Below are 14,524 nucleotides of genomic sequence, written 5' to 3'. Positions count from 1 at the left end.
ATGGTTTCAGAGTGACCTGGTGACATCGTGATGTAGAGCTGTGTATCATCCGCGTAATTATGGTAGCTAATCTTATTTCCTGTTATAACCTGAGCTAGTGGGAGCATATAAATATTGAAAAGAAGGGGTCCTAGGATTGAACCTTGGGGTACCCCACATGGGACCTTTGACCTCTCCGATGAGAAGTTTCCGATTGAAACAAAGAAATCCCTGTTCTTTATGAAAGATTCAAACCAGTTGAGCACTGGACCGGAGAGTCCGACCCAACTCTCCAGTTGATTCAGTAAAATGTCATGGTCAACAGTGTCGAAAGCTGCACTGAGGTCCAACAGAACCAGCACTATGGTTCTCCCACAGTCTGTATTTATATGGATATCATTGAACACTTTTACAAGGGCCGTCTCCGTGCTGTGGTGAGCACGAAAACCAGACTGGAAGGAGTCAAAGAGATTCATTATTGTTAGGAAGTTATTTAATTGTTTAAAAACTGCTTTTTCAGTAACTTTGCTGATGAATGTGAGGTTGAAGATCGACCTGTAATTCTCCAGTAGTGTCCAGATTGTTTGATTACTGCTGTTTTCAAAGCCTGGGGGTTTAAAACACCTGTAGACAGCGATGAGTTCACTATTTGGATCAGATCATTAGCAACGACAGGCAGGACTTTCTTAAAGAAATGTGTGGGTAGGACATCCAGACAGCAGGAACTGGAGCTTAATTGACTTAGAATTTCTTCTAGGGTTTTATAATGAAGTAGTTGAAATTGGGTCATTTTTCTGCATTTGTTTTGTGTGGGCACAGCATTGGTACTGGCTTTGGAGTGGATGTGCAGATTAATCATCTGATCTTTTGAATTTTCTCTGAAAAGAAGCTGGAGAACTTGTTGCAGGCGGCATTAGATTGAAGTTCAGGTGGTAACGTCACAGGAGGATTTGTGAGCCTGTCAACTGTCGCAAATAAAGCTCGAGCGTTGTTAATGTTTTTGTTTATGACATCTGCAAAGAAAGCCTCTCTTGCATGTTTTAGTGTTGAGTGATAGTTACATTGTCTTTCCTTATAGATTTCATAGTAAATGTGAAGTTTTCTGGTTGGTTTTACTGGTTGGTCTTACTGGTTGGTTTTACTGGTTGGTTTGACTGGTTGGTTTTACTGGTTGGTTTTACTGGTTGGTTTTACTGGTTGGTTTTACTGGTTGGTTTTACTGGTTGGTCTTACTGGTTGGTTTTACTGGTTGGTTTGACTGGTTGGTTTTACTGGTTGGTCTTACTGGTTGGTTTTACTGGTTGGTTTTACTGGTGGGGTTTAAGAACAGCTGAACATCATCAGCATAAAAAGTCCCTCCAGACATAATAAAGATCAGGGAGCTCAATACTGAATCCTGAGGGACTCCAACCAGCAGATCCTCAAACTTAGTAGAAATGATCAGGGTCAAAGTCATTTTTTAAAAACTCATTATGTGTTTGCCCCTGGACTTTGGCTTGGTCAGCCCCATTGATTCAGAGTTACACGCCTTCTGCTTTTTATCCTCTTTCTTCTCCAGATCAGAGAGAAGCTACTGCTAAATAAAATTAAATCATATTTTTCCTCACAATTATTAAGAGTGGATTTGCTTTTTAGTTATTATTAGGTGTTTTTATGCTTGCATCTTGCACCTAAAACTCAAAGCATTGTGGGAAATCTTTTAAAAGTAAACAAGGAAACTTGTTTCTGCTTAGAATAGCAGATTGACCAGACGGTCTGAATTTTAACTTTAAGAAACCACTGACATTTTTATAAATGCTCCAACTAAAGTTACAGAAATGTGAAGCTAAAATTAAAAATCAGCAACATGTTGAAAGAAAATGATAAAGATTTTGCTGGTGAAGTTGATGACCTTTATAGTTAACTAAAACCTAACACTTCATTAACTGAAATAGAAATTTTATTTAATGGAGAAAAAATATAACTAACTAGAACTATATAGTGTGTTTATAAAACTAAAACATACTAAAATTATAGATATAATATCCTTTGTTTTTGTGCTTATTAATTTATTTTTTAGCCTTTTGAACTGATGTGAAAGAGATTTTTTTCCAACACCATCAGTTTATGTCAGTGGTCGTTGATTTACGGCACTCCGCAGGCAAAATGGCGATGTCAAAAGTTTGGAGAAAAAAACAATCAATAAATCAATGTATATTTTTAATGTTATCTTCTGTTGAGTATTCGTTACCCAATTGATGCAAATATAATAACACTTTGGTTAATTTTTAGGTACAGAACTCAAAACATATGAAAAAAAAGAAACTAAAACTGAAACTCAAAATTTCAAAAGTTGAACATTTTCGACTTTTCGCCATCTGCCACGACATACTGGAGGTTTGAGAAGTCAGAGCAGACACAAAACAGATGAGCTGATGCAGGATTATTTTCGATGTTCATTAAAGTAAAATGTTAATACCAGAAGAGGGAGAATGCTGTGAAACCTTCCTGCAGGACGGTATCACAATCAACAGTAATGCCAGACCAGATGTAGTTTCTACACAGAGAGAAATGACTGAGTAAACAAAAAGTTAAGTCTGAAATTCCACTAAATTTCTGAGTTCGATCTACTGTCGCCACATGTCAATCAGCACAATGCCAAAGTGGAAAGGCCTTAACATAGACCAGGGGTGTCAAACTCAATTTCACCGAGGGCCACTTCAGCATATTGGCCCCCCTCAATGGGCCACATTGACGGTACAAATCAGGAGAGCATCCCTGCTAAAACACCCCTTAGACAAAAGGCTGACTTCCCTCATTCAGTTCTGTAGAGGCTTATAATGAGTCAATGGTCCAGGTGTGTTAGAGAAGGAATGCATCTAAAGTTGCAGATAGTAGCTCTGGAAAACTAGACTTGGGCATTGTAAAAATACAATTGTAAAAATACAATGTTAAAAATAAATTAACCACCTCATATTGTTAAATAACTGGTTTTATGTATTGAAGTTTTAAATATTATATTTGAGTTTCCATGGATGTAAAAATTACTGCTCAGTTTAAAAATTACAATATTTAAATCAGTGTTTAAAGGTAAGCAACCAAATAATAAAAACAAGTCACATGGGCAGACATTATAGACTTTACGCAAAGATTTAGTCTCAGAGGCAACTGAAATCAATTAATTAAAAAAATCCTTTCTGAATATCATCTCATGGACTCTGAACTAAATGCGTCTTTCTGACCGGGAGCTGACAGCGTGTTGAAGAGTTATGGACCGGACGCTTTGGAGCGTCTGGTTAGGAAGCGCATTACAAACCTTTGGTTGAAATGTAGTTTGTAGTCAATTCATGCTCAAAACCTATTTTAAGTCAATAAAATTCTGGGGGGCCACATGTGGCCCGCGGGCCTTCAGTTTGACACGTGCATTACGCCACAGAACTGCCAATTGGTAATTGAAGTAAAGTAACTTTGATTTCAAAGAAGCCTACATTGAAGTCGATTGGCAAATGAACCATCACAAAAAGGGAAGGCTCTTGTTGTCTCAGTGCACCCCAAGAGATGCATAACCTACAAAAACTATTTCTGTCTGGTTTTGAACCAGAGACCTTTTGCATGTAAAGCAAACATGATAACCACTACACTACAGGAACTGAACTTCTCTGCTTTGTTTCAGTTTAAGGTTCCAAAGTTGATGATGTGAGATGCAACGCATGAAAATTTAAAGAGAGGCTTGCACTCAGATGCCTGGATTCAGAGTACAGACCATGACACCACAGAGCCTTGTTGACCTTTAGTAAACACCTGTGATGAATAGAACATGCAAAATCTGTTCTTGTCTGGTTTTGAACCAGAAACCTTTTGCGTGTAAAGCCAATGCGATAACCACTACACTACAGAAACTCATGCTCTTTGGACTGTTCCTGATAGATGATCCACATTTTGTTAGAGACTAATGTCAACGATTGGCATGGAACAAAGTCAAATACTTATACCACAGATCCTCTCAGAGAGCACAGTAACTTGGTGAACAAACTGTCAGACTTATACTTACAAATAAAAATTGGTTAGGAAGCGCATTACAAACCTTTGGTTGAAATGGCGTGTTAAATTCAAGTCTCCATTACAGACCAGAGAAAACTAAAGAGAATGCAATGTTGTGTTAATCCATTTGAGGAGCCGGCAGTTTATCTGGAGGAAATAAATGACTATGCAAAAGTTAATTAGACTGTAACATGCGCAGTCCGCTGCTCAACCACTGCGGACGCGGCTCCGCCGCTGTGAAGAATTAGAAACCGCTAGGAAAAACTCATCCAGCAGATTTAACAAATGGAGCCTTCTTGGTTCACGTTACCCAGGAGAGCAGCAGTCTGGAGGAGCTGCAGACATAACATCTGTCCGTTTTAGAGAAGCGAAACCACGCTAAATAAATAAATAAATAAAATAATCCTGGTAAAAGCGCACACCGGACCGCACAGGGTAAAGCACTCACAGAGTTCAGTTGATCTGTTTGGATCAGACAGATCCAACTGACTGATGAATTAGCGCAGATTTTTCTGCAGATGGGAACCAGGAGGAAGTGCGTTCAGACCCCAGCGGGTGAATTGATGCAAATTTAAGTGAAGTCGCTTAATTTATTAAAAGTTATTGGGGTGGGCCTTGAGTTTGACACATGTGCCATAAGGTGTGACTGCTTGAAAGCAAAATTTATGTTGTTCTAAGACTTTTTGCTCTTGTGAAAATGTGTCTTCATGTCCTCTGAGGTATCTTTCTCTGATCTGACCACAAGGTCTGCACAAAGGATGAGTGGCTCAGCAGCTGCTTGTGAATACAGAGAGTCTTTATTGTAAAAGAGGTAGAGAGAATACAGGTGTTTCACTGTACAGAAAAAAGACAGCACTGTTTTTACTCAGTCAAACCAATAATATGGACTCAGACACGCCTCATTCATTTACAAGGACAGGCCAGTAAAAAAGAGAAAAGGAGGAACGAAACAACATGAAACAGAGAAACAAACACACAAATCTTTGGATTTTTCTCTATTGCCCTCTCATTCACTAAATGCACTCCCTTTCTGAGCCGTTAAAACCAAAACACTTGTTAAACTAATAATACAAGCAATAATAATATTAATAAAAATGATATAGTGTGCTAAAAACAAAAGATAATGCGATCCCACCTCTCACATCTTTCCAACCACAAATACATTTTAGTAACAAGTGGAAAACAAACCCTACGAGCCCCGATGATAAAACCCAAACCTGCATGCACTCAACACACACTCACTCTACCGTCTGTGCACTCAGCTAATCATACAAACATAATGATGACCTACGCTGGGCGGCTTTCCAAACAAAACAAAACAAAAAAACAACGGACATTTAAAATAACCAAACATTATACAAAAACAACTGCAGCCAAGTGGGAAGGGTGATATCATTCTGTCTGTCTTTTCCCTCGTCAATCTTTCTGTCGTTCTGTGCCGGCGGGGCGGGGCCATCAGTCGGAGTTATCCGAGTGGTCGGTGCGGGGCGAAGTGCCGGAGGGGGGCGAGGCCCGACCCTGCCAGTTTCCGTTAGCCTGAGGGGTCCAAAGAGACAAAATCAACATCAACAAACCGCATCGTGCAACAAAAATGCAGTATACTGAAAATCAATATATGAATTTGCATATAATCTCTTTTTCCTCCCTTTCTTGTTGGGTTCAAAGCTCCCACCTTTCAACAAAAAAAAAAGAAATCTGCAACATTTTTTTTACTCTCTGGTCAATTAGTTTTATTAAGTGTTTGATTTTAGAAAGAAAATAACATTCTGCAGGTCAGACATTTAAAACATTGTATTTAGAAACTGTTTAAGTCTTCATGTGCAAAAATAAACAGGCAGAGCTGTGTGACTTAATAAACCCTGATTGATCCAGCTGACCTCTACACATTAACGCATGTCTGGTGTGAAGGACTTTGGATAATGTCAACATCTGCCATTTTCTTTTCTTTTCTTCATTTTGTGGCACTAAGCAAAAGATAATGTTGTAAAATGAAAAGATCTGACAATATTTAGAAGGAAGGTATATAAAGAAAGTATGAACAAGCTTTTAAATCAATGTGGCCAAGAAGAAAATATCAGTTTTCTGGCACTTTGAAGTAAAAGAAAAGTAATGCTAAGCAAACCCTCAGTTCGGCTTAGCAACAAGTTTACGAGTTTCTTGTCAAGTAAAATGATGTAAAACAGATTAGTGTGTTAATAACAAACTTAATCACAACTTCTGCCAAAACTCATACCCCTTATCATATTCCAATAACTTTCTTATGGCAGAGTAATCTCCAACTGGCTGAGACGTTAAAACTTTAAAAACAGGCTGTAAGCAAGATGTCACATGACTTCTTGGTTTGAATTTATCACAGCTGCCTACCACACAGTTAAATATTTCTCAACCAATGACAGGAATGTTCTGATAGCAACAGTGTTATGATTTTATGTCAGTGTTTACACTTACAATCCAATAAAGGCTCTTTCACAAGTTACTGGAAGCGTGATCAGAAAGTCAGCTGGTTTTGTTTGAAACAGCTGCTTTAAAACTTGAGGTGTTTAGTGAGTTTAAAACAAACTCTGGCTGCTTTCATCTGCTTTCTCAAAACTACCACCCAGATGACTTTACCTGAAACAAAACCCAGAAACAACTATGTTTCTATAAGAACTATAGGGATGGAAACAGCTGCAAAGTGTCACATTTGACAAGATCAGAGGTCATTCTTGAAAATATTTTCAAATATTAACATCAGATCAGCTCCTTATGCCCTCCATGTCTAATTCTGATACCAAAACTCAGCAGAAAATGATATTTCTCTCCCATTCCATCTAAATGTATGAAGCAGCAGCTCACATATGCATGCCTGTTCAGAAATGTATCTTTATCGCCCTCTTGTGACGGGCTGATGGACAACAACATCGATCTGAGTAACAACATGAAGCTTCTGCCTTGAGAGAGATGTCTGCATGCAACTTTACTGCTTTTGATCTTTAAATGATTAGCAAATCACGAAATAAGGACACGATCTGCAGCACCTGCATCTGGTAGGCGGACTGCTCGCCGTTCACAGATGGAACCCCGAGGAACATGTCCGCTGAGCCCGAGAGGGAGAACGACCCCGACCCTGAAAACGAAGAAAAAATATTTAGTTTTCATCGACAGCATTAAAACGTTTGATTTTTTTTCTGTGTAGGAAGCTAAGGGGCCTCCAGGGTTCCAGCAGGAGCCTTCGTCGTCTCGTACCTGTGGAGTTTGGAGTGTGCGGAGAATCGTCTCCCTGTCTGGCTCCTAAAGCCGTCTTCATGGCGTAAAGGTTGGCCTCCTCTTGGAACTTGCCGATGTTTTTCTTGTAGCGGATTCGTTTGTTGCCAAACCAGTTGGAGACCTGGGTAAAAATGATTGAAAAAATAACAACCAAATTATAGTTTTCTTACAAATGCAAATACAAAACGTGGTTTCAGCTATGAGTGTTGAATAACAGATTTGGTAATCATTTCAATTCAACTCCTGCCAGAACGTCACACAGCTCTGCCGGTTTATTTTACACATGAAGACATTAACAACTTTCTTTCTGTTGCAAATGTCTGACTTTAAATACAAATATAAAAGTTACAAATTTGTGACTACAAAATGTCAGAGAAACTTTCTGTTTAACATCATAAATTTAAGCCTTTAATCATAAAAAATGTTCATTTGCTTCTTGTAAATATCCAACTTTTCAACACTAGAGAATATCCAAATTTTTCTTGTAAATACGTGAAATCATCTCAGTATATCAGATATTTTTGGTGTAAATTTACTGTCCAATTTTTAAAAATATATTTTATCTAATTTTCCGTCACATCCTGCCAGCTCGTCTCGATCCGTGCAGACAGCGGCTGACCTGAGAAACGGTGATTCCACACTGTTTGGCAAGTTCCTCTTTGGCTTCTTCGCTGGGGTAAGGGTTGGACAGGTGGGAGTAGAAATACTCGTTGAGGACCTCTGTGGCCTGTTTGCTGAAGTTGCGCCTCTTACGCCTGAGGAGAGAGAAACATGGTGAGCGCTAAGGGAATAACAACTGAAGAAATTAAAAAATAAAAATCTAACAGGGCAAATACTATTCAAGCCATCTTTGACTGTGAAAAACACATATTTTATAGAAAAGCTGACAATAAATGCATGGAATATATCAGAAAAAGACAGATGGATGGATACAGCAAAATGGTATATCCTTCCAAATCTGGAAAAGACTTAAAATTTCACATTTTTCCAGACTGCACATGTCTTTACATGACATTTATTACAACTCCTGCTATAAACATCAAATAGTCACTTGCAAAGCTTTCATAAAACCCTTTTAAGTTAGACTTGGAAAATATTCTAGTATCTAGATGTTGTATTATCTAAGCCACAACGAGAAGCAGTCAGAGCCAAGTTAGCAAGCAGGTGTGCAGTGAGGTGAGACCACTGTGAAAGATCACAGCAACATCTGGCTGCTTGAACATTAAATATAAAGAAAAGATGGAGAATCAGGAGAGTTGTACGATGGACACCAAAAGAAAAATGGCCACAAACCGCTCACCTGGCGTCCAGGAAGCGGGACCTCAGAATCATGACGGCCTCACACGTGCTCTGCTTGAGCTGGGTCTGGATGGAGCTGAACTTGCGGTGGATGATGGCCACCATGCGCTCAATCTCCCGCGGAGTCACGGGCCGCGTGCGCGACTGCTCCCTCAGCAGGTTCATGACGTGAGTGGTGAATTCAGTGCATGCCTGAGTAAAGTTGGCAAATGAGAGAAACAAAAGGAAGGGATTAAATCTATACTGGAGTTCTCAACAATGTATCTGTATTGATTTTGAGGGAAAGGAAACCCTGAAAAGCTTTTTAAGACAACAAGGAGTTCTGAGGAAAGCTTAATTAAATAACTTGACATATGCAAAAGACTAAAATAGTGTATTAAACAGCTGTGGAAAAATCTATTTTAGAAGGTTAGCATTCCTAAATGTTGTGTCAAATGGATTCCACTCAGCTGTGGAACTCATAATTACAAGAATAAAAACAACCCCCCCCATCCACCCACTCTAAAGAGGTATTTTCTGCGAATGCGTGGCCTAACATGCCAAAGGATTTACACTCCTGGAGGGCAGCGTCAGAACAGGCAAGCGTGTACAGGCAATGTCAGCGACACGGTACCTGCTCATACTTCTCCAGCTCAGTGTGGTAGATACTGCGAATCTGGCTCAACTTGCTTTTGTAGTCGGAGTGCTCGAGCGAGCTGTCGGGCGACATCCCTCCGGAGCTGGTGGCGGCGGACACGGCGGCGGCGGCCCCGCCTCCTTTCTCCGGCCCGGCGACGCCCTCCGCCAGCAGCATGTTGTCTAAACGCACCAGCTGAGGATCCTGAGGCTCCTCCTCCTGGGTGTTCCTCATAGACAGGCCTACCGGTTAGAACATGTTTGTGTTTTAACTCCCACTAAAATCAAACATTTCATGGCACACTCTTAGTTAAAAAAAAATGTGTCCAAGCACAGAACCTTGTGGTACTCCACCAGAAGCCCTGGAACATGAACAGACTGGAATCTGTTGGACCAATCAGATGTAAACTCCACTTGATTAGCAACTATTTTCTCCTGGAAACAGATACAAGTCATCTTAATCGAGAAAAGGTTTCTTAAGGAAAGGCTAAGAGACTTTAAAGTCTGATATGTCTCCATTTAGCTTAATTATGCCTAAATTTGGGGCTGTAATCTAAGGGAACACTTTTGTGAATAATTTGGTTGGGATGGGGTCCAACATGCAAGATGAAGGTTTTCATCTAACAAGGTCTCTGCAATAAACTGCAAGAGGAGTGATTTGATTTGGGCTCCAGAAACTGAAACAGTCATGAGAAATATATTGTTTGCATTTGTTAAACATGTAACTCAATATGCAGAAGCTAAACTGAATATTTAGGATAAAAACGTGGCTAAATAATTTATGCATCTTTGCTTGAAGTTTGTTGGATTCCAATGAATTCCCAGCCATCGCCACACTCTTTCCAGGCTGCTTTATTAATTTTTAATATCTAAAAACAAACATTTAATATCAAGCAGACTAAATATATATAAAAAGATTGTAAATTAAATGTTCTAAAACAGGGAACAAAACTTCAAATACCGCTGCTTATTTTAGTAGAGTATATTTTTACTTACATGACTCAAGTCATATATTATGCAACTTGGTGTTTATTTTATAAACTATGGTCAATTTCACAGCAATTTAAACAAAAGAAACATTTTAAGGCTGGTTAACTTCACTACTTCTTTGAATTAAATTTTATATTAATCGATTTATTTATATTCAGAATTAATATTATACTACAGGAATAGAAATACTGCCTAGAAACACAGCTGTTTATTAATCCCCTGTTTCTCCCCCATACTTATTCAGACTAGGAAGGAAGGAACTAAAAAACAAGAGTCAAACTTTTCCATTCTGTTCATATCTTCATCTGAACCCGCTCTTATACTTCACACGATCAGTTCGCTCAGAAAGCAACAAACCGCAACTCAAAGATAAAACACCATCCTGTTTAGAGATCTCATAACCATCAATGTTTGCAACATCACAATCACAAAAGACTGTTTGGACGCACTATTTGGTAAGCAATAACATTTCAGATGCCATCCATTAAAATCATGTACACTAATAACATATTTCAGCACCAGGATAGACTTTATTTCAACAACTGATGTAGATTTAAATGATCAAGATAAAGACAGCTCCAGGAAAATGCCGGGCACAACGTAGGTTACGTTTAATCAATATCATTGCAATATGTAACATTAATATCATAATATAATATTTTATGTTGGTTAAACCTCTGGAGTTTGTTCTCTTTGTACAAACAGCTGCAGTCTAGCCATGATTGCCTGCTTGAAAATGGGTTTATACAAAAAAAAAAAAGAAAACTCTCCCACGAAAGTTTATTGCTACTTATGTTGGTCTGATAAGGGCTACAATTCTCAGATATTTCTAACGAGTCAACTGACTGAAACGGTGCATCCTAATATTATGACTTTGCATTTTCAAATAAGCATTTCTGAGAGTTGTGTCAACCTTTAGATTTAATGGAGTTGATTTTTTTTTTTTTTTTTTCATAATTTGACCACCACTAATCCATTGATAGTGGAGCAAAAAAAACATATATACATCTGCAAAACTTTTCTTTAAAGACGAGCACTGAGTGACTGTTTTAAGTGAAAGCAGGTGTGGTACAGGTGTTTACTCACAAATCTAAACATAAATAAAGTGAAGTCAAAGCCAATAAATTATGGTGATTTGTTTCAGTGCTCTGTTTCTATTATTTAGGAATGAACCTGCACCTTAATACAGGTCACATCTAACAGTTGCTCCTACAATTATGCATTACACAAACAGCAGCTTGGTAAATTAATTTCTAACATCATTTTATTAAGAGAACAAATATTCTTTTTGAATTGGACATATTTTCAGAACTATGCTGCTTTCTGACAACTGTAGGAAAGAGAGCAGCTTTATTGGGCAACATGACTAAATTAAAGATTTGATCATTTGAGCAAATGTGAAAATTAACAAATGTAAATAAGGTGTTAAACCCTGAGGTGGAAAAGCTGCACAATAATCAATATGCTAACTGACACAATATCTATGTTTGCTTCAGCCCATCAATCTATTACTAACTACTGAGTTTATTTGTTTCAGTGCTATGGTCAAGAGTATGTTATAAGTTAAACAATGTGACCAAAACAACACCTACATGGAGAGCGTTTATTGCAACTACTGACACTGATCTAAATAAATAAGAGCAACTTTTGTCTTTATCCTCACACAAGCATTATGTTTTGATCATATTATTGGTTTGTGATGACACCATATCAACGAGGGCTGCTGATGGCTCCAGTTGCACAGCACCACAGATCAACACCATGGTCTTGGTGACAGACAGCATTTATTAACCCTGTGTGTGTAAATAACCTACCCGTTTTTTCCTTGATCTCGCAAAGAACGCTGAACAATGCGGGCTTCATTCGGTGACAGTTTAGTGCGTGTTTCCTGTGGGACACGAAGGAAACATCATGACTTATTGGAAGTACAGAGAGCAATAAAAAATGCTGACAGCATGAAAACCTAGGGAAAAATAAATTAAAGTTCTACAGCGACGTTTAGCAAGTTAGCAACCGTTAGCTTTAAGATAACTTTAAGATATCTGAAACAGACAAGAAAATATATAAATGTGACCTCACTGAACAATGTAGTCAATATGTCACCCCCGTTTTGATGTGGTGTAGTAAAATGTAACGCATTCTTATAAAGAAATGCATTTTCTTTACGTTAAAGGTGTAAGCTGCTGCTCTTAGCTTTAGCAAGTTAGCCTCGATTAGCTCAGGCTAAACGCCGAAGTTGGATTATGATTCGACACAACAGTTAATGCCTTTAATCATCTTGAATACAGTTCATCCGATCTATCTTAAATAATCAGAATTTAAGTTTTTTTTTCTCTGAACTAACCACAGGTTATCCCAAACACCATTTTATTAATAAAAAAAATCTACCACCTTAACACATAATACAACTTAAAATGTACGGTAACTAAACAAGTTCAAACTTGACTGATTCAGTCTGCACTAATTAAAGTCTTTCAAATACAGCTAAAGATCACTGAAACAAGTGCTTTTCAAGTAAAAACAAAAATTATAAATCAATTACTCATTTATGAAACCACCGTTTTGTTTTGTTTTTTTGTTTGTTATTTTTTTGTTTTGTTTTATTTTATTTTTTTTATACGTCATTAACTTTGTTTTGATTAGGTTAGACCAGTTTAAGTAATATGTTTTTTAAATGGACTTGAAAGTAATCTGGTCTAAATGCCAAGAATAACATTTAAGCAACTATTTTGCAATTGAATAAGTTCAAGAAATATTTCACAAGATACACAAGACTTTTAAGGGATCTTCATTTATAGTGGAAAAATCCATTTTGAAACAGAATCGTTCTAAAGCCCCTTAAAGAAACTTCGAAACGGAAGCCAACTTCAGTCTCGGGAAGGCTAACAATGGCTGCGATCAACAATCCCTGCTTGAAGGAAATGTGTTTTAAAACTAAGATCAAACAACAAAAAGTCTCATTTTACTCTGACATCATATGAGCGCGAGCATATAATAGAAAAACAGTTTTATTTTTATGAGAATGCTAATTGTTTAGCTGCTGGCTAATCAATCTAAACAATAGAGTGAAGTTCAGGAAAGTTTCCCAAAGCGTCACAGAGCCAAAACAAAACGTAGCCACGGTGTCGGTAACTTTCCAAATTAAACAATCAAAGCTGTCACTAACTTTGCTTGTGCCTCGTCCAAACTTTGGTCGGTGATGGTCATTATTTGCTGCAGTATGTCACCAATATCTCTGCGGGTTTCATGTCCGTTTTCTGTGCCCTCGAGGCCCGACTCGCCTCCGTCCGACCGGTGCTGGGAGGGTTGATGAACCGAGTTGAGCGCATGCATCCCGGGGTGGCCGCTCACGCCGAGTCCCCGGCCGTTGGATGGCCCATTGCCAGTCAGAGGCTGCTGTTGCAACATCTTTGGCGACGCACAGTGGCGACGACTGCTGCCCGACTGTGATCTCACAGGCAACACAGCACTACCCGAACCGAGGCATCTCACAGAGCAGGGTCCCCTAGCGACTGACAGCCAGAAGTGCAAAACAGGCAAATGTGTGGAGCCCAGAGAGTGCACATAGAAAAAAATAAATGTAGACAAAAATATTTAGATTTTTGGAAATACATATTATTATCATAAACAAGCTCTTTGCATCAGAATTCCATATGCATGAAATTGTTGCAGTTGTCAATGTGACTAAAGATAAATGCATGCATGAGTTTTTCTAGATCTTGCTGAGACATTAGTCCTTTAATCCTGGAAATATTCTTTTAGTAATAGAAGGCTGACTATTACTGTGGCTCTGAAGGTTCAGGTCAGAGTCCATCACTACACCCAAATTTATGGCTTACTTGCTGGTTTCCAGCTGTAGTAACTGAAGCTGTGCATTGACTAGATCATTCCTCTATAGGTCCACAGATAATAACTTTGGTTTTCTTTCTGTTCAACTGGAGAAAGTAATGGCTCATCCACCTGGTAACATTGAAACAAAGAAATCCCCGTTCCTTAAGTAAGATTTGAACCAGCTGCGTACTGGACCGGAGAAAAGTTGAGTACCGACCCAACTCTTGGTACTTTTTACTTTTTGTTTTGAGAGAGGGCAGGAAAGAATTTGGAAACGAGCAGAGAGGCTTTGAGCGTGAGGAGAAAAGTTTGAGAGAACATAGTACATATTTGAACGAGAGCAGAAGTTTTGAGTACAAGCATTAGAAGTTTTGACAACAAAGCCATGAAGTCCTGCTTTCAGACTGAAAATGTGCTCTCTACTTAAGACAGAAAAATTCCCCACATACAATCACACAACTCCTGGTTCTGACTATGGCAAACAGACTTCTTTAAAGAAGTTGCTGCCAATGCTCCAGAGTAGGTATTTTCTATTGTTTATGTT

At 38.5% G+C, this 14,524-nt stretch overlaps 1 protein-coding gene across 1 annotated transcript; it reads right to left on the bottom strand.

The window, feature by feature from the left end:
* Nucleotides 1-4,774: 4,774 nt before the first annotated feature.
* On the bottom strand, nucleotides 4,775-13,646 carry pbx2 (pre-B-cell leukemia homeobox 2). Its single transcript, XM_007572889.2, has 8 exons — nucleotides 13,316-13,646; nucleotides 11,964-12,037; nucleotides 9,158-9,402; nucleotides 8,546-8,736; nucleotides 7,865-8,000; nucleotides 7,225-7,366; nucleotides 7,017-7,105; nucleotides 4,775-5,535 (listed from the first exon to the last, which is right to left on the bottom strand). The coding sequence occupies exons 1-8, from the start codon at nucleotides 13,555-13,557 to the stop codon at nucleotides 5,455-5,457; spliced, it is 1,200 nt and encodes a 399-aa protein (XP_007572951.1). The 5' UTR covers nucleotides 13,558-13,646; the 3' UTR covers nucleotides 4,775-5,454.
* Between the last annotated feature and the right edge of the window lie 878 nt (nucleotides 13,647-14,524).

Source organism: Poecilia formosa, unplaced genomic scaffold, assembly GCF_000485575.1.
Source record: "Poecilia formosa unplaced genomic scaffold, Poecilia_formosa-5.1.2 Scaffold310, whole genome shotgun sequence".
NCBI lineage: Eukaryota > Metazoa > Chordata > Actinopteri > Cyprinodontiformes > Poeciliidae > Poecilia > Poecilia formosa.
This window is presented reverse-complemented; position numbering and strand designations above follow the sequence as displayed.